At 45.9% G+C, this 19814-nt stretch overlaps 2 protein-coding genes across 2 annotated transcripts; both read left to right on the forward strand.

Moving 5' to 3' along the window:
* The first annotated feature begins 805 nt into the window (after positions 1-805).
* On the forward strand, positions 806-6659 carry thnsl2 (threonine synthase-like 2). The gene is made up of 10 exons (XM_079735570.1): positions 806-1006; positions 1219-1285; positions 1808-2051; positions 2271-2465; positions 2966-3118; positions 3321-3560; positions 4502-4650; positions 4918-5043; positions 5461-5615; positions 6010-6659. The coding sequence occupies exons 3-10, from the start codon at positions 1829-1831 to the stop codon at positions 6233-6235; spliced, it is 1467 nt and encodes a 488-aa protein (XP_079591696.1). The 5' UTR covers positions 806-1006; positions 1219-1285; positions 1808-1828; the 3' UTR covers positions 6236-6659.
* A 912-nt stretch (positions 6660-7571) lies between these two features.
* dqx1 (DEAQ box RNA-dependent ATPase 1) lies at positions 7572-19438 on the forward strand. Its single transcript, XM_079735855.1, has 12 exons — positions 7572-7898; positions 10079-10505; positions 11779-11972; positions 13527-13983; positions 14694-14960; positions 15209-15308; positions 15527-15685; positions 16286-16477; positions 16817-16942; positions 17094-17284; positions 17770-17960; positions 18573-19438. The coding sequence occupies exons 2-12, from the start codon at positions 10131-10133 to the stop codon at positions 18784-18786; spliced, it is 2466 nt and encodes an 821-aa protein (XP_079591981.1). The 5' UTR covers positions 7572-7898; positions 10079-10130; the 3' UTR covers positions 18787-19438.
* The last annotated feature ends 376 nt before the right edge of the window (positions 19439-19814 follow it).

Raw genomic sequence — 19814 nt, forward strand, 5'->3', positions numbered from 1 at the left:
GGTCATTCATCACTATTTCACTTTAATAAAGAGTGAGCCCCCCGAAAGCCGCGGTATAGTTCGCACACTGGGCCTAGGTCAAGTTCACATTGCAAGCTCTATTCCACACATTATAATGCTATATTTATGGAACATTGATTGTTCAAAAAATAATTGATAAAAGTTGCATTTTAATAATACTAATAAATAAACAGAAGCAGTAGAAGGCTTGGTCGTATTTTTCGATACTTAAAAAGGACATCCATCTACAGTGGGATGGTTTTCAGAATAAAATATATAAAAATACATGAAATATGATTTACATAAAGTATATGATAGGCTTTGTTTTTAATTGAATAAATCAAAAACCGAACCATCGTTCCCAGCATGGATTAAAGCGCATTCTGCATCCGGTTCATAGAAGGCAGCCAGCCAACAGTCCGAAAACACAAACAACGGAACTTGAGCAATGAGCAGAACTTTTTCAGAGGGTAGAACGTTAGGATCTCTGATCTGAAACCCAGAGGCTAAATGGTAATGAAAGACTACACTTTAGAGATTTAAGAATGGTCTATTTGCATTGAATATTTGGGTAATTTTACTACGCAAGTGTTTGATACGAAAGTGTTTGTTTTGCATTGGGATAGATCGTCTATATGTGGCTTGGCTTGGTTAATGGAAATTAGAGACAACACTAATAGCAATTTAAGATTGAGATTAAAGAGTCAAGATTATGCTTGCCAATTTTGCTAAAGAATGCACGACACGCCATTATATTTTGTCAGTGGCAGAAACTATATAACGGTCCTCCCTCAGGTCTGGTGCCCGTTATAGCAAGTTAATTCGTTTCTAGAAATTGTTTTGGATTAACAAAGAGATCTATATCAATTAGTTTGAAACAAGTGAGATTAATCTCGCATTTTTAGCTAGTTTTATCCTGACACTGTATTCTAACAGAGCCAGGCCCTTCCCCCTTTGGTAACTATTTTAGACCCTGGACTGGAGCCTGCAGTGAACAAGACACAAGGTAATGCCAGCTGAAGTGCTTATTAAATGGATTCTTCTTCTTTTGATTGTGTAGAAGTTACTTAAAAGTAGGTTTTATTTGACTTTCAATGCAAAAAAAAACAAATCCGCAGTAGCAAGGTTGACTTATTTTCTCATTAATTAATATTAATATGATTAGAACCGAGTTGCAACATTGGTGTAGACTAATATTTATTATTCATCATTTTCTAGCCTTTTCTTATTAGTATTGAAAATCATTTTCGGGGACACTTTGCTTCTGTCTGGATACCAATAACAGGTAAGAATGGACAATATGTGTATATGTTAAATAAGCTTTTTGTGTATTAACTCTTAAAGTACATTTTTTTGAAATGCTATGCTTTTGAGACAAGAACTTAAAAGTGCAAAACTAATTAGAACTTGAGGTTGCAAGGGTGCAAAAAGCAGTTTATTGGAAGCAAATGACATGTACTTCAACCGGGGTTAGACTTTAGCCCCAATCTAGGTAGATATTCTGCTGTATGACAGCTGGGGAGGGGGAGCGGAGATGTACGGTACCATGGTCAATAACCGTGACCATGGTTATTGCCTTTTGGTGGTGATTTAACCACCAAAAATGCTTCAGAAATTCTAATATTTGGTTCAAGGATCATTATAAAACTACAACTTCAATTTATCTTGGCTGCTTGTCAGATAAAGTAAGCTAATTTAAGACTCCACAAGGGAATTAGATTACTTACTTGCTTATAGGTTGCAGCCCTAAAGATAAAAACTTGTTCTGTCTAAAGGTCTGCCCCCCCCTTCCCACTCACACACACAGGCTCCACAACAGGCTCCTCTGATGCGGTACTGCAGCACTCGGGGCGGGGTCCAGGGCTTGGACTTCTGCGATGTCCTCTTCTCGGGGTTCGCCCCGGACGGAGGGATGTTCATGCCAGAGAGCCTGCCTCTGCTGAGCCCTGACACCCTGCGCTCTTGGGCCGGTCTGCATTTCTCTCAGCTGGTGGTGGAGGTGGCCTCACTGTTCGTCCCCACCCAGCTGATGCCCCGAGACCACCTGGAAGGTGAGGCCTTCAGGGCCTGAATGAGGTGTTGCTGTTTTTTGTATTGTTCTTGTTATTTTTATATGATTGTTACAGTTGAGGCTGCATACAATTTTATTGTTAGGATTATTATTTCATCTGATAACCACTTGGAATTACTTAAAATAAATATATAACTTACTTATTCTCAATTTTTCTTAACATTTTCTCCCATATCCCTTACATTTTCTTCCTCCCCAGCTCTGGTGATGGAAGCCTTGTCTAGCTTCTCAGTGCCAGAGGTCGTCAGATTTGCCAAATTAAAAGAGGGCTTGACCATCGTTGAGCTCTTCCATGGCAACACGCTGGCCTTCAAGGACCTGGCTATGACCTGCACAGTACGCTTCCTCGACTACTTTCTCCAAAAACAGAAACGCAGAGCTGTTGTTGTCGTAGGTAAGTGCTAGTTATTACGTTCAGACGGTTATTGAAATAAAATAAAAAGGTCTCTGTAACATAGAGAATACATCAGTACCCATATGCACAATAGGACTTATGATCTCTGTATGTACCTTTCATAGTAGAGATGGACCTACGTCTATTTGGGGCCTGCTTGCTTTACATAAAATGACCAAGTGGCAACCAGTTATTAAGCACAGAGTGTTGCGTGACTCTGCTGCATTTCCTGGCTGTGGCTTTGTGGTTGAGGACTGTATCTGAGGATATATATGAAAGTATGTACATCCTCAAAGATAAGTTGAAGAACAAAATGGAGAAAGATCATAATCATTTAAAAAAGCCAGAATTGGCAGAGCAGCACAACATTTTTTCAGCTAACAGTGATTATTCATTTAACTTCATTTTTACCTAGACATATAGCCTCCCGATTTCCAAAAACCTATGTCCACAGAGACAAACCTCTGTCAGATGCATCTAGTTGTGTGGTGCCTGTTCAGGTACATCGGGGGACACCGGTGGCTCAGCCATCCAGAGTGCTAAGGGGCTGGCCCAGGTGGACCTGGTGGTGGTCTACCCCAGAGGACGCATCACCCCCGTCCAGGAGAAGCACATGACCACCTGCTTACAGGACAACATCCACGTGTTCTCAGGTAAACTAGGGAAGAAGGAAGGACGGTCTGAGCAACACGTATTCAGCACCCTCATTGTGATTCATAAAGGCAACCACCTTTTATGGGTCATTTTTGAATACTCTGTGGTAGGACTGTATCATAGGAGTACAGCAACCGACTACAGTGTTGTTCTCAGTTTCAATTAAAAAAGGTTCTAACTTGCATCTCTTTCTTGTTTTAGCGGACGGGACCTCAGACGATATTGACAATCCAATACGCCGTCTGTTTGCCGACCATGAACTGGTCAAAGCCCATGGCCTCATGAGCCTAAACTCGGTCAACTGGTCCAGGATCATGATACAGCTGGCCCACTTCATCTACGCCTATCTGCACATGAGTGGCCTGGAGGAGGCCAGCGCTGATGCCCCTCTCCCCCCCCTGGAGGTGGTCGTTCCAACAGGAGGAGCAGGCAATATCGCCGGTGAGACCTAACGTTGTGGTCCATTAGCGGAAGGCTTTTTTTTCCAAAGCGACGTACAGTGCATTGTGTTTCTTTAAGATACTGAGTCACTAACTGTTTTGTCCCTCATGAGAATGTAGGGCTTAGAAATCTCAGCTCAGGGATGCCTACAGGTAGACTGTGTGTGATCATTGGGGTTTTTTCACTAGACTACCGTATTTTCCGCACTATAAGGCGCACTTAAAAGCCGGTAATTTTCTCAAAAAACGACAGTGCGCCTTATAATCCGGAGCGCCTTATATATGGATCAATTGGTTAATTGGTTGATCCATACTGGTTGTAAACGGCGCTCTGTCAAAATGTTTCAGTATGAAAAACCAATAAAAACAATTTAATAATAATAATAAAATGTTTCACTACGACTACGATAAAGCCACACCGCTTGCAGCATTACGGCTATCGTAGTCAGTGCACACAGCATTTTACTGCGCTTACTCACGGAAGGTCACACTATACGATCACAGAGCCAGGAAATCGGGCGGAAGACTGGCCACACTACAAGATTCGAGGGTGCGATGCTCTACTTTGTATCATTCACGTTTGCAAGATATTTAAAAAATCTAAGGTTTGGAACTGCGTAATTGTGTTTTACTTTTTTGTCATAAAGGTTCCAGTTTTATATCTGCTAAATTGCGTTGCGCGTGACGAGCTATACAATTAGCACAGCTCCATCTAGTGGATGCATAACGCATCCCCAGTCAAACGTTTGACTGCAGTATCTTCTATGCTATGCGCTTTATAATCCGGTGCGCCCTATTTATGAAAAAAGTTCTAAAATAGGTCATTCATTGAAGGTGCGCTTTATAATCCGGTGCGCGTTATAGTGCGGGAAATACGGTAACCTGAAACCCAAACAGTGCCCTAGTTTGAGTTGTAGTTTCAGGCTTACCGTTTTCCCCCAGCTGGATGTATCGTGAAGCAGATGGGCGTGCCCCTGCAGCTTGTTGCCATGGTGAACAGCAATGACATTGTGCGGCGGACAGTGCAGAGCGGGGACTTCTCCATGGCGGCTGATGTTAAACAAACTCTGGCCCCTGCCATTGACATTCAGGTGCTATTGATCCCCTTCGAGAAATAATTGTCAATGCTAATATTAGTGCTATCACAAGCATTACTATTCCTATTGCCTGCATCCCGTTGCAAGGTTATTTCAATCTCCCATTGTTTTTTTTATTTGTCATGTATCATAATATTATTACTATATTTATATTATTATTATATGGATTACAGTTACTGAAGAAATGGACAAATGCATTAATGCTATGCAAGAGAGCTTCTCTCCATCTTGAAGTACCCTGTTTCTGCTGCTCCTGTGTAGGACCCCTACAACATGGAGCGGGTGTTCTGGCTGCTGTCGGGGAGAGATGGAGCCCTAGTGAAGGGTATTATGGAGGACTTCCAGAGCTCGCACCGGCACACTCTGCCACAACAGCTCCACACAGTGGTACAGTGGTCATTATTGTCCGTTCTTACATTTTTGTTTTCACTTGAAGCTGCTGTCGGTCAGATTTGAAAAGAGAGAGAGTGAGCAAAGAAAAGGGGATAGTAGAACGATTTTGAGACTAAATAACCCTCCCAAAAAACGCCCATTCGCTCTCTGCTCCCTCCCTCCCTCCCTCCCTCCCTATGTTTTTCTGTAATTTAGGGCATGAAGTGTTGCATCATGCCCCTGTGGCTCTCTCACTCTGAATTCAATTCAATTCAAAATACCTTTGTTGGTAGGGGGAAAGAACATGCGAAAGCAGCTTAAAAACGTTATAAAGGAGCACAAAATGTGTATATTACAAAACGTTGATAATAGTCCGTAGTAAATGATTCAGAATGTTCTTCCTCTATCCTCCTGTCTCTTACCCTCCTCCAGCTGTCCCAGGCTGTGTCTGCAGGGACAGTGACGGATGAGGGGATCATGGAGAGCATGAGGAGGTGCTGGGAGGACAACCAGTACTTGCTGTGTCCACACACCGCGGTGGCGGTCTGGCACCACTATCACACACCTCCCAGTGCTCAACTCAACAGGTATGCCCTCATGCCTACACACACACTCTCTCTCTCTGTCTCACTCACTCACTCACTCACTCACTCACTCACTCACTCACTCACTCACTCACTCACAACACACACACACCCACACACACACACACACACACACACACACACACACACACACACACACACACACACACACAATCTATTACAGGTCTTTTGTGTTTTGCCTGAATTGTACTGTAACTGTACTTTTGGAGTGCAGTAATTGTGCAGTAAATGTGCTTCATCTTCATTCAAGTGTTCTATCGCATGTGACTCGCACAAACATAAGAGGAACATAGGCTTATATTGAGTAAATTGTGCACACACACACACAGTTACTTCTTCATCCAATGAAATAGTAATGTGTTCCAAATTTTTCCAGGTGTTACCTAGCAACAGCGTCGCCAGCTAAGTTCCAGTCTGCGGTTCAGCGGGCAGGGCTGACCCTTGACCTGCCTGAATCTCTGTCCTCGCTGGATAAGATGGCCACCCGCTGCGAGGGCCTGGAGAAAAGCCAGACCTGGAGCAAACGCTGGGAGGACAAACTGAGAGAGAAAATCCAGTCGATAAGCTCCGCTAGGGAACGCAACGTGACCTACTACACCTAAACCTTCATCTATTTAGAGATCAACTTCTTTAACGTTAAATTCACGTTACCTTAATTAAACATTACATTTTGAGATCAACTCAAAACTTATGTTAGAGATATTGAGTAGATTAAGGGAGCGTAATAATTAGTTATGTAATTACACAGTATTTCTTTTTTTTTATGAATTGGGGAATGTGACAATGTGCTCCTGACTCATGTTTGTAAGGTTAGGAGAGACAAACGGCTTTTGTCCTATTTCCTTTTCTATTGACTGCCATGGACTTTGGTCTCATGCATGCAACGTGAAATGTTGAATGACTCATCCTATCGTTGTTCATTAGTCTTTATAACACTGCAATATCCTACTTCATTATGAAACACAAAAGGGTTTGTGTAGTACAATGGCGATGGTCTCATTCTCCTTCAAAGCCTAGGTTTGTGAAAACCCCTACCATATATCAAAAAAAGATGATGGTCTTCTGAATATATCAGAGTATATATATGAATGTATACATTTAGTATGTATATGAATGTGGAGTATATCTTACATAAGACATTACCATAGTACAATATTAAAGGTATTTTGATAATTTAAAAAAGCCTCACACATCTGCTGTTTCATTGACCTTATTAAATTACATTTATTACAATTCTTAATAAGATTGACAGAATAGGCCATAACCTTGGGTTTGAGGTGATGTGGTTGCATGAGGCAGTGTAAAAGAATAAACAGTTACTGCTGATCTATAGCAGGGACACAAAACCTTCTCTACAATCACTATGCATCAACCAATAAGCAATTAAGAAGACATAACTAGAAATTAATCAGTTCTTCCTGTGCAGAACCTGGTCATATTCTTACTTTCCCAATGTCTGTGAATCGTTGTTCGTTTGTATGCTACTGCAGTGCTTTTGCAGTACAAAGCTTTTAGTAGTTGTGAGGAAAGTGTACTCTCAAGGGGGCTCAAGCCCTGGTTTATTGTCCCTGATATCTCGGGAAGGACGTGACAATGGTGCAACTTGCACCATAAAACATTCAAGTACACAACCTTGAGTTTCAGAAAAAAAAAACATAATACGATTAACGTAAACCAAGAATTATGTTACATTTAATTTGATGACAGATTTAAGGATGAAGGATTATAGATTACATTTTTGTAGCCCTATAGTTATATGATATAAATAAAGTCTAGGCCTACAATACAAATATAAAAATATATTTAGATGGATATTATATTGTCATTTTACTGTAGAGTATTTCTAGCTCTTTAAATGTATGTCATGGTTTGACAGCATCTCTCAAGGCTCCGCCCCTTTGACTGTCGACGCCACCTGCGCCCAGTCAGACAACCAAACATGGCGGCGGGTCCGTAGCGCAATACAATAAAGCATTGATATTATTATCAGTTGTCAGCAGTCATATCAAAAGTGGACCCCTTTGGCAAACACGAATGAAAACTCTCGTTGGATCTACGGTTTCCTGGATTATTTTTTTGTAGTCGTTCTCCTGGGGAAAGACGGGCTTCGTTCCGCCTAGGGGATCGGTCGGTATTGCTTTCGTGGTTTCGCCATCAGTGGATACCTAAACAAAGCTTCCTGGACAGTGGGGCTGTTTTTTGTTTTTGCCCAGCGTCCTGCAACCCATGAATCTCTTCGGATTACTCATCTGATATGTTAAAGAGGTAAACTTGTTTCAGCACGGGCGGGATAGTGCCTGATATTTGCAAATGCTTTATTTGTTTCCAGCTCTTGAAGACAGTGTGGATGTCAGCTGACATCCACTTAACACTTTGGCCAGACTCTCAAGGTGTCTGCAGAATGAGAGAGAGTCTGTGTGTTAGATGTTCCTATGTATTCTGTTGACATTTGGATTAAGTTCACATCCAAAATAGCTTTTCTTGGCTGTTGCTCGCCTGACATGTATAGCACTCTTTCCTCTTGTACACAGACTGTATACATCTCCCCAGCTACCCCTTTTGAAACCCCCTGTTAAAACTACGTGTGGAGTTATGTTATGCTGCGTTGTGTTATGTTGCAACATTGTAGTACGGCGACACGAACATTACAGTGCAGAAAATACCAACAGCGTATGAGACTAGTCTGTCGTGTTCAGTAGAGCCAAGTAGCATATCAGCCACTGTTTGTTGACATGCTATTCACATTTATTAATAGATAAAAACGTCCACTGTGGACGAAATCCATGAATGCTAGCATGTCTTCTTGAATACTCATGCGCCCTGGCACATGTCCATGTTGGTGAAGTCATGTCCATGTTGTTGAAGTAGGCCTGGGCTTATTGACATTAGGCTAATGGTGGTTACCTTGCCAAAGAACATTTGCCGTATAGGCTACTTGGCCACAGCCTAGCATAAATCACCCCCATCAGTTATAAACTAATATAAAAGCAAATGATTACATTTTACCGACGGAATACGGAGGTAAATACACACTTTGAGAAGGCGTCATCTCAGAATTGTTCCCTGTAGCATAGCAGGGGAAGTGAATGTGTCTCCTGTGATGTTACCTGAATGTTTTCACAGTGAGTGTGTCTAGACTTGCTACGTGGCTGCACAACAGACTGATAGTTGTGACTAAAAGTTGAAGCTGCGGCAAATAGCAATAACAAATACATGAATGTGAGAGAACTGACATTGTTTTGTATTATTTGACAGTATGCAATACTGTTAGTTTTATACCGAGCTAAAACCAAACAAACAACTAAACAACACCTCAAAACCAAGCCCAGTTTGATATCAAGGGGAGTGTTACAAGATTTTGAGAATTTAATGGTTTTCTTTCTTTAGATCCGTCCTTTTTGCTTGAGATGAAAGGAAAACCTTCTGTGGTCAAGTAATTCAAACAGCTGATGATCAGCTGTTATAGGGCCATGTGGGGCGATGAGAGTGCAACTAGAGGAGTTTTCCTGGACCGCTGAATGTATAGACAGCTGAGATGCCCGATAGACCCTCCCTCAGGCGGGGCTTTGAACCGGCAACCCCAGTGAGGAAAGAAAAATGTTATAACTGTTGCTATGCTGAAGGACAGCAATCGTCCTGGTTAGAGAGGATCAGGTTGTTAAAGGTGAACCAAGCACATGCCCTGACCCTCTAAAAGACGATTGTGGGACCCCTCTGATTCATTTTCAATAAGCAGAGCATCGACACTTAATCAGTAGTGCTCTATTTGAGCATATCAGTCAAAAACAGGTTATGCATGTAATAGGATGTGTATTGAATAAAGAGGGCGTTATCTAATGTTAACCAACGTACAAGTGGTTGGTTGTGGTTTTGCGGTACTTTCACTTCTCTCCTAAAGGAGCACTCATTAGATCCCCAGACCTTGAGAAGCATACAAAGCAAGATCCTAAATGCTTGAATAAAGCTCATGGAGAATGGACCATCTTATATTAAATATTCATGGTGACTTTCAGAATAAGCATGGGCTGACTCCGTTTTACAGCCACTTCAATCTTTCCTATTTCGATACAGCGGTTAAAGGAGCACATTTCTGTGGTGTAGAACAAGAACTCAAACCAGCAGCGATCGTAAGAAACAGATCCTACATCTCGCTGCTTCTTACAGAGTTGTGTAAGATGGCCAACTCGTACATTCAAGCATCACTGGTTTACATTTTCTGAAAGACAAAGATCAGTTACCGAATCAACTCTTTTACATATTTTTACGAAAACAGTTGGTGCTAAGAATGAATGTGAAGAGGAATGTCTTGAGGATATGATAAAAAGCTTCGGGAAGGTTGGTAGAAATCCCTGCCAACCAAACACATGTTTGATCTCGTTCACTAATAATTGAGCTGTAATAGCCTGTTAATCATTCAGTCATAACACTCTCCATTATGTCTCCAGGTGATCTCCGACCTTCGCCCCCATCGCCCTCATCCCCCATCCGGGGGGGAGGATGTCCTCGCCACAAGCTTCCCCCTCCTCCCTCCCTTCCCCTGGCCTCCAACCCCCCCCTGCTTCAGCCACCCTGGACTCCCTCTCCGTCTCCTCCCTGTTCTCTGATGACGACCTGGAGGAGGAGGTGGGGGAGGGCGGGGAGAGAGGAGAGGGAGACAAGGATGACGATGACCAGGACGACGAGGAGGAGGGCCTGGGAGACCTGGAGGTGAACCCGTACGACGGCCTGCCCTTCTCGTCGCGGTACTACGTCCTGCTGGGGGAGCGCCGGCAGCTGCCCGTCTGGAGGCTGAAGTACCGGCTGCTGGAGCTTCTGGAGAGCCACAGCATGGTGGTGCTGAGCGCCCCCAGCGGCGTGGGCAAGAGCACGCAGGTACCGTGGACAGACCTAGTGAAGTCACACCGATTATTGGGCCGTCATTCGATGTGTGTTGCGTTTCTGGAACTGTTATACGATCCTGAATTTTAGGGGAGATTTTATCTCTTGTGTGGATAAAGTTGGTGTTTTGGGTTCTGCTGGTCCTCGGTTGTCCGCTATTAGGACGGTACCATTGATTTACCTCCGCTTAGATTACATTGATGTTTCTGGCTCAAATAAAATATGATTTTCGTTTTGTTGGTAGTTCGGTTGCAAAGATTAGCGAGAATCACATGTTTCTATCTTATTTTACCCCAACCCTAGCAGGGATCCCCAAAATCTCCCCCAAGCAAACACCATGCACCAACAACTGAGTTATCGGAACAATGTTGAAGGTTATTCTCTCTCTCTACCCAGTGGGTACGCTTGCTGCCAGATTTGAAAGAGGTCTCTGGTGATGATTAGTGATTGACAACACCTGCAACTAACTCTCCTATCTTATAATTGCCCCCCAAGAGCCATCTAGAACCTCATTGTGTAGTGTATGACACAACATTGTGTACGCTCAAAAAATTAAGCCGCACAGTCCTAAACCCTTGCCGTTCCCTCACAGATGAGTCAACAATCAGAGGTTTATAAGTGCAATCATGACTGTTCACGACGTCACCTAATAATAATAATCACGTCACCATTCTGGAGGGTTTTCCCTCTAGAGTGGTTACGTGAACGGCTTGGGGAATACTTAGGGAATGCCTTACCTCTGGGGCCCAGAGTATGTTTGCAACACATCCATGCTCATATCTCCTCTCTACTCAAATGAGACTGATAAGACAACGAGACAGTTCATCATCATGATCGTGTCCTATCGGGAGTCACAGTCAGCCGTCATGGTTCAGGAAGGTGCTTTTCAATTCTGTTTTTCATTTGTACTCCTGGGTTGTGTTTAAGTATCGAATCCAAAAAGCCTGCTCAAATATACTAGGGGACCTGTAATGGTACATCTACGTAAAGTCCCTGCATCGGCATTGGTGTTGTTTAACGTATAAACTGAGGTTAGGATTCTACAGGTCGGTGTGTGTCCGCCACTGTATTTTTAATAAATGTGACCGGATAGAACAGTACAGAACTTTGTGGATTAAAATGTAAAGTTAGCGAATACTCCATGAAGCCCTCCCTAGGACGGAACCTCCACTAAGATGACAGTGACGTGGCTGAGCTCGTCAAGGCAACCTGACGATCCATCCCCCGGTGTGTGTCCCCATCTAACACTGTGTTGGGGGCCCGCCAGGTGCCCCAGTGGTGCGTGGAGTACGCCCTGTCCCACGAGTTCTCCCAGGGCCTGGTGTGCTGCTCCCAGCCCCACTCGGTGGCGGCGGGCAGCCTGGCCCTGCGTGTGGCCGACGAGATGGACCTGAGCCTGGGTCTGGAGGTGGGCTACAGGGTCCCGCACGACGACAGCTGCACCCCGGACACCCTGCTCAGGTGAGGGGCGGGGCTGTTACTAACAAGCACATGTAACCCCATTTGTTTCATCTAGTGTCTGCGGGGCAAGAGGTCACGACGCTAGGGACTGCCACGTGGCAAGCGCTTGATGCTTTTATCGTCTGCAGTGGCTGAAGCTTTACAGCGCATCACAACATAAATGACATAGTTGTGCAAAAGTCCTCACCCATGTTGTGGGTCTACGTGTCACACAGCAGACGGAGATACCAATGCAGCCAGTATACAATATAAATAACATTATTACATTATTGGTTAATAGTCACATGGTAACAGAGTAGTACATGAAGGTCCACTCCCAACTCCCACTATTGTCTGCAACCCCTGAGGACCATGCCCAAGTCCCTTCCGAATATCTTGTTTTACTTGAAATGCGTCTCATTACGGAAGCAAGGAGAAGACTGTGTTTAAAGCCTTTCTTATTGTAAAAAGATACATCCTGTGGACCTGTTTGGGCTGCTGTGTGTGTGTGTGTGTGTGTGTGTGTGTGTGTGTGTGTGTGTGTGTGTGTCCGTCCCGCATACAAAAATGAACACAAATACTATTCATCCTGTAGGTAGATAAGCTCTTTTCTCAGGCACTTTCTCAGAGGGAGTCGCCCATCTCTTGAGTGCACTGGTTACATGATCAACCCCCTACACCACCCCAGTCCCGCCCTAACCTCCCATTGTGGCCGGAATTTTATGATTAAATTGGTAGCAACAGTGTGGCTGTATAACGTGCTTGAAAGATAATCTCTCTCTCTCTCACGCTCTCTCTCTCCCTGTCTCACTCTCTCCCTCTTGTGCACTAGCGCTTTCCGTTGTGCACTGGTGTTGTTGGAATAAATGTTTCAAAGGATAACATTTGATAAATCAAAGTAAATCAAGATTAAAATAGCAAACAGTGAGAGAATGTGTGACCCATCACCAGTAGGTGGCATGGTTTTTCTGTGATGCAGGAAATTAAACAGGAAATTAAAGAGGACGTGGACCTGATTGACTGTTTATCCTATTCAAAGACTCCAGACTTATCCATAACCATTGCATTCTTTACAATTCATGTTTATTATATTCTTTGTATTTCATGAATTAGTTTCTTTCATTCATTTGAAGCATTTTCTGTTTTTGGATATTTTGATACCTCTTTTCTACACTGGGCCATTTAAGCTCTTTGAGATTCTTTTTCCATCCTAATAATCCATTAGGTTTTTAAGAGCGTCCAGATTTTTAAGACTGCAAGTTCACTTTCTGTTTCTCTCCATCGCTCCAGCCTTGAGCCCATTATAAGCCTCTCGGAAAATGTTAAAAGGAGTGGTATTTTCAGTTTTATCTAACCCAGACAGAAAAAATGGGGCCTTTCTCTGAGGAGAATATAGTTTTGCTTTTCTTCCAACCGGATTCAGCAAGAGAAAAGAGACCAGGATCCTCTTACATAAACCTCTGTACCGTCTCTTTGGGGAGGGGGTGGGGGTGGTGATATCCATCCATCCTAAACCGTCCTGTGAATCGTTGCCCATCATGCTCCAGCCTCTCTCTCCCCCCCCCACCCCTCCAGGTTCATGAGCGACTCCCTGCTCCTGGAGGAGATGATGTCGGACCCCCTGCTGCGGCAGTACGGCGTGGTGGTGCTGGACGAGCTGCAGGAGCGCACCATCCCCACCGACGTGCTGCTGGGCCTGCTGTGCGACGTGTGCTGCCAGCGGCCCCACGACCTCCGCGTGGTCCTCCTCTGTCACCCCTCGCTGGCCCCCCGCCTGGCCGCCTTCCTGGGGCCCGTGCCCCTCCTCGCGCTGGACCCCGCCCCCGACGCCGCCGCCGCCCTCCCCGCGGCGGCGTACGAAGGCTGCCCGGAGCAGGGCCCGGGGGAGGGGGCCGAGGGCAGGGCGGTGGAGACGGTGTACCGGGAGCCGGCGCCCGGGAGGGAGCGCCTGGTGGCGGCATGTCACATGGTCCTGGATCTGCACCGACGGGGCGAGGAGGGCCACGTCGTGGTGTTCCTCGCCAGCGCGCAGGTGAGGACCCCCCGGCGCCACGTAGACCCCCTTAGAGATGGGGGGCGGACGCAAGGGGCCGCAAAGCATTGGGCGATGCCGATGTCCCTGATGACGATGGTTGATGATGTTTTTGACATTGTTTTGCCTTGGGTGATTTGTGTTGAAATTGTTGCTCACTTAGACCCCACCCACTTCTCCTGCTCCTCTTCCTCCTCCTCCTCCTTTTCCTCTTCCTCCTCCTCTTCCTCCTCCTTCTCCTCTTCCTCCTCCTCCTGTTCCTCCTCCTCCTCCTCCTCTTCCTCCTCCTCTTCCTCCTCCTCCTTTTCCGCTTCCTCCTCTTCCTCCTCCTTCTCCTCTTCCTCCTCTTCCTCCTCCTCCTCCTCCTCCTCCTCCTCCTGTACAAAAGCCTTGTAGGATCCCCCCTCCTTTACTGCTCCACCTGCTTCTTTACCATGCCCACGGTCCCTTAATAGAAATAAACTATATTTATAGCAGTATCCCCGCCTCCAACCCGTCAGCTCTCCTTGACTCGGCCCGTCCGCTTTAAAGCTCTCCACGTAGCACCCCACCCCGAGCCGCGCCCCTCCACCCTGCCTCCACCCGCCAGCAGACACAGGGCACTAATCTGCAAAAAAAGAAATCCTATCTGATCCCTCTCTTCCCAACGCTCCTCTCGCTCCACCCTCAGTCTGACCCTGTTCCCCCCCCCCCCCCCTCTGCTCCACCAGGAGGTGGAGGAGTGCTCCGCCCTGCTGGAGAAGGAGGCGGTGGCGCTGAGCCCCCACCTGGGCCCGCTGAGGACACTGCCCCTCCACGCCGGCCTGGGCGCCGCCAGCCAGCGGGTGTACGAGGCCGAGGCCCCCCCTCCGCCCAGGGGGCCGGGCGGAGGGGAGGCGGGGTGGCGCCGGGTGGTGCTGACGGACACCCTGGCCGAGGCGTCCTTCTCCATGCCCGGGATCCGCTACGTCATCGACACGGGCCTGCAGCTCAAGACCGTGAGTCTAGCATGTGAAATATTATATATTATATAATAAGAATACAGTGTAAATATTTATTATAATATATAAAAAAAAGTATATTGTTGCTAAAAGGATGAATTTACTTACTTTTACCAATGTTATTATAGTGGAAAATCAAACTCCAGTTTTTTGAGTAGTAGTTAAATGGAAGTAGTTAAATGTATGATTCAAGACAGGGTTGTCGGATCAATGTTTCTATTCTTCTTTATTTTTCTTCATGATAGGTTTACAACCCACAAATACGGGCAAACTCCCAGGTCCTCCAGCCAATCAGCAAGCAGCAGGCAGACATGCGCACGGAGAGGGTCAACAGCTGCCTTAAAGGTAGGACGTCTGAATAGACAAGATTACCGCCCCTTCAAAACAAATACTACACTAGCTGTGGTCCAATAATCTGGCCTTATTCATTTGTGTGCATGTATTTTTCTTATTATTTTGACTTTGGACGTATGATGTATAATCTCTGCTCTGCACTAATTAATACATTCTATTCAATATGTGTTGAATGCATTCGTTTTTCTAAACCTCTCTTCCTCCCCCAGGGCTGTGTGTGCGCCTGTACCCCCAGGCGCTGTACGATCAGGACATGGTGGAGGAGCACTGTCCCCGAGTCGTGGAGGAGAACCTCAGCAGACTCGTCCTGCTCCTCAAACGGCTGGACATCGCTGACATGGGACAGTGCAAGTTCCTGGACAGACCTGGTAGCTGTATATATGTTTTGTTCATCTACGTTTTCTTTCTGAGCAAAGAAACGTTTTGGCCCCAAAACCATGTGTATAAGCAATCGCATGAGCTGTCGTTCATCCAACTTGTGTTTCTCTTTTCCCCTCTTTTCCCCGCTCTTCCTCTCCTTCTCTTCCATCCTCTCTTATCCCCTCTTCTTCTCAATCTCTATCCTTCTCTCTCCTCTTTTCTCTCTCTCTCTCTCTCCATCTTCCTTTTTCCCCTCTCTCCGCCCTCTCTTCCTGTCTTCGGTTCCTTCTCTTGTCCTCTCCTTCTTTCTTTATCTCTCACCTCCATCTCTGTCCTTCGTCTCACCTCCATCTCTCTCCTCCATCTCTCTCCCCCCATCCCTTTCTCCCCTGTCTCTCCTCCATCCCTCTCTGTCCCATCTCTCTCCTCCATCTCTCTCCTCCATCCCTCTCTCCTCCATCCCTCTCTCCTCCATCCCTCCCGCGTCCCCTCCCTTCTCCGTCTCTCCTCTCCTCCATCTCTCCCCTGTCCCTCCCTCCTCCCTCCATCTCTCCCCTCTCTCCCCTCCTCCATCCATCCCCCCTCTCCCATCCTCCTCCTCCTCCCAGCCCCGGAGGCCCTGATGCAGGCCCTGGAGGACCTGGACTACCTGGCGGCGCTGGACGACGACGGCAACCTGTCGGAGGTGGGCATCATCATGTCGGAGCTGCCCCTGGAGCCGCCGCTGGCCAAGGCCCTCATCGCCGCCTGCGAGTATGACTGCGTGAACGAACTGCTCACCATTGCTGCCATGCTCACAGGTAGACAAACATACGTGTGTGTGTGTGTGTGTGTGCACGTATTACGGGTGGTCACCAATGTGTGTGATACCCCGCAAGATGTAACTTCTGTGACTTTGTATCAGGAACCCGTTGACTTCAGAAAGTGTCGATATTTTCTGCTAGGGTGTGTGCAACTCCTTTACCTCCTCCTTTTCTTTATTGGCAGATCTCAATTGTCTAGGAACCCAACATACAGAAATTAATACCTCATCGCACACACTTCATCAAATAGGATAATCTTTCACCTCTGTTGAAAGATCCATTTCCATATCTACAGGCCGTTATTACTCAAAGCGGTATTCCGTTTCCTCTCCTCAGCTCCATCCTGCTTCATGACCTCGGCGCCTACCGGAGAAGAAGCTGTGATCTCCCAACGGCGCCCTCTACTGCACGCAGAGGGCGACCACTTCACTCTCATCAATATCTATCAAGCTTTCGTAGAACGTACGTTTTGGGCAATCGTCCTTTTTCAATGATTTAATTAATTGCTCGATTTATTGAATATACATCATACACGGTATATTTATACAGTGCATTTCATTTGACATGAGAGGTTTGTAGATGCGTTATGTTTTGCATGACGTGAATATTACAGATAAACAGGACGAGGCTTGGTGCACGACAAACTTTCTCAGCTCTGCTGCGCTACGATTGGCTATGGTGATCCGGGCGGAGCTTCTGGAAGTGATGCAGCGAATAGAGCTTCCTGTTTCCCCCCCCGCCTTCGGCTGTCAGGACAACTGCACCAACGTGAAGCGAGCCCTCATCTCCGGCTTTTTCCTTAAGGTAAGGCCGTGTTTGAGTATCTTATCTTTATATTACGTATCTATAACCAATGATATTATATCTTTTTTTCATATACATACATTTCACTTAGTTTTGATTTAGGAACCAAATGCGTTACAATTACTCGGCAAGTCTTGACTTTATCCTAAATATCATATTACTCCTCCAATTTAATATATTTACCATACCAGGTATTCATGTTTAATGTATGTAATGTGGAGTATCACCATTAAGATGCATGTATTATGCTTCATCCCATATCAAACATCCCATATGAAAAATGAACTCAAAAAACAATGCACGTTTAAAAAACCCGAAGAATATGCATTTAACAAAACAGAACATTGAGAAATGTTATTTACCGGCGGGTCTTGCCCTCCCCAACATGCCGGCGAGGCTGATCATCGCACCGAGCAGAGTGTCTGTCCTATACCAGCTGTTCCACTAATGTTAAATCGTCGTCTTCCCCCCCCCCCCCCCGGCAGGTGGCCCATGACGTGGACGGCTCGGGGAACTACCTGCTGCTCACCCACCGCCACGTGGCCCACCTCCACCCCTTCTCCTCCTACCTGTGCAGCCAGCCCGCCTCGGACCCGCCCCCCTGGGTGCTGTACCACGACTTCACCATCTCCCACGACAACTGCATCTGCACCGCCTCCCACGTGCACCCGCACATGTGAGTTCAGCCTCTAGGGCGGCTTCATGGTCTAGCTTTATTCAGCTTGAAGGAGGACCGGACCCCATGCACCGCTTGTGTATTGGTTTGTGTTGTGTAGTCCGCCCTCTATAGGTTGAACGATGCATCACCTGGGATTGGCTGATATGTTAATCTCGCAAATCAATCACATGGCAAACTAAGTCAAATCCACTTGAAAATGGGCGTTTCCCTTTCTGTCGCTTCATATTTGCTCAACTTATCATGTTGCTGGCGGCGGTGGATCTGTAAGCTTGTAATTGGCAAACACATACTCAGCCAGCAGCTGTAAACTGTAAAAAGAGTGTCCGCAAAGGATTCAAAACAGCACCCCGTGGACTGGCCACTGCAGAAATACCAAAGGTGTAAATTGTCTGTGTGTCTGTGGTTAACCATTAAGCCTTGTGTTTGTGTGTGCGTGTGTGTGCTTGTGGGTGTGTTTGTGTGTCGTGTGTGTGTGTGTGTGTACGCGTATGCCTGCGTGTGTGTGTGTGTGTATGTACGCGTACATGTGCGCGCACGTACGTGTGTCTGTGTGCGTGTATGTGTTGTGCGGGTGGTTGTGGTTGTGTGTGTGTGTATGTGTGTGTGCAGGCTGGTGGAGCTGGCTCCGCAGTACTACCTGGGGAACCTGCCTGCGAGCGAGGGGAAGGAGATGCTGAGGGAGCTGAGACAGAGCCTGGAGCAGGACAGGGCGTCTGGGGGGGGGGAGGCTCTGCTGCACAGCTACACCCACCCCAGCCTGCAGGAACGCAGGGGCGAGGGGCACGCCAGCCAGGACAGTAATGACATCTGCGTCCTCCAGTGAAGGAGGGTCACTCCCGTCATCCAGGAATTCGAGGAAGAAAGTCGAGGAAACGGAAGCGGGGTATTCCCCCATGTGGGATTAGCGCCGTCGCTCCTCGACCCCCCCCCCCCCCCCTCAAGAAGTTAGCGCCTTCCTCTTTGGCTTGTCCCTTTTTTTGTGGCTTTGAAGGAACTCCTCGTCTCTGGGCATATGTACGCACGGAAGCTGTTGTGTGTCTGTTTGACTTTTTTTCACGTGAGCCGTTTTTTTATATTTGATCACAAGGGTACTTTTCTCTCGAGTCTTTAAATCACTATTTTAGATAATAGGAATAAAACAGAAGTAATATATTTGGAATAAATCTAGAACCTTCCTTCGGAGGGGAGAAGCTGGACCTCAGAGAACACTAAGGTTAAATGGCGTTCCATGCAGACGCCCAGAGGGAGATGTGAGCGGTGTATCTCAGGGCTTTACGCTGCGCTGCGGTGCTGATAGAAACCTATCGCTCCAGTTCTGCTGCTTAAAATCCATTGTTTTTATACTGTTTGTACAGTTTGGGTACATATCCTCCTTCCTTTGCATATGATGAGTCCCTCCCTCTTTCTTTCCAGCAATGAAGTGTGAATATTGGTATGTGTTTGTGTAAAGTGAAAATATATTGCCTCTATTTAATTTGAACAACGAATAAAAACAATTGCAATTATCTGTTAAGTTATTTGGTGAATTTTCTTTTCACATTCATATGAAAGAAGGGAAAGTGGTTGAATATAGTTGCCTCTAATGCCACCAACCTGGCTGCAAACAATTTAAATGTATAACATTTATCAAGACAAGGGAAAAACATGAGAAAGCCATGGATTTTGATATGTCATTAATTTGCTGACTAAGCAGAATGGTTAATATCCCACATTGTAAACAAGACAGACCAAAACAGTTGCTGTGGATTGGCCACATGCAACACACATCAAAGGTCAAATTCGAAAACGTTATTGTTTATTCGGTTCAATACCTTACCAGGACATGCGTAAAGGTTAATTTAGTAACTTGTT

Source organism: Pollachius pollachius, assembly GCF_949987615.1.
Source record: "Pollachius pollachius genome assembly, chromosome: 4".
Lineage (NCBI taxonomy): Eukaryota > Metazoa > Chordata > Actinopteri > Gadiformes > Gadidae > Pollachius > Pollachius pollachius.

Coding starts and splice junctions, on each gene's coding strand:
- thnsl2 (XM_079735570.1), top strand. CDS start 1,829: ATGCGGTACTGCAGCACTCGGGGCGGGGTCCAGGGCTTGGACTTCTGC. Junction 2,052..2,270: donor GCCCCGAGACCACCTGGAAG/GTGAGGCCTTCA, acceptor CTTCCTCCCCAG/CTCTGGTGATGGAAGCCTTG. Junction 3,561..4,501: donor AGGAGCAGGCAATATCGCCG/GTGAGACCTAAC, acceptor GTTTTCCCCCAG/CTGGATGTATCGTGAAGCAG.
- dqx1 (XM_079735855.1), top strand. CDS start 10,131: ATGTCCTCGCCACAAGCTTCCCCCTCCTCCCTCCCTTCCCCTGGCCTC. Junction 15,309..15,526: donor GGTCAACAGCTGCCTTAAAG/GTAGGACGTCTG, acceptor TTCCTCCCCCAG/GGCTGTGTGTGCGCCTGTAC. Junction 16,943..17,093: donor CTATCAAGCTTTCGTAGAAC/GTACGTTTTGGG, acceptor TGAATATTACAG/ATAAACAGGACGAGGCTTGG.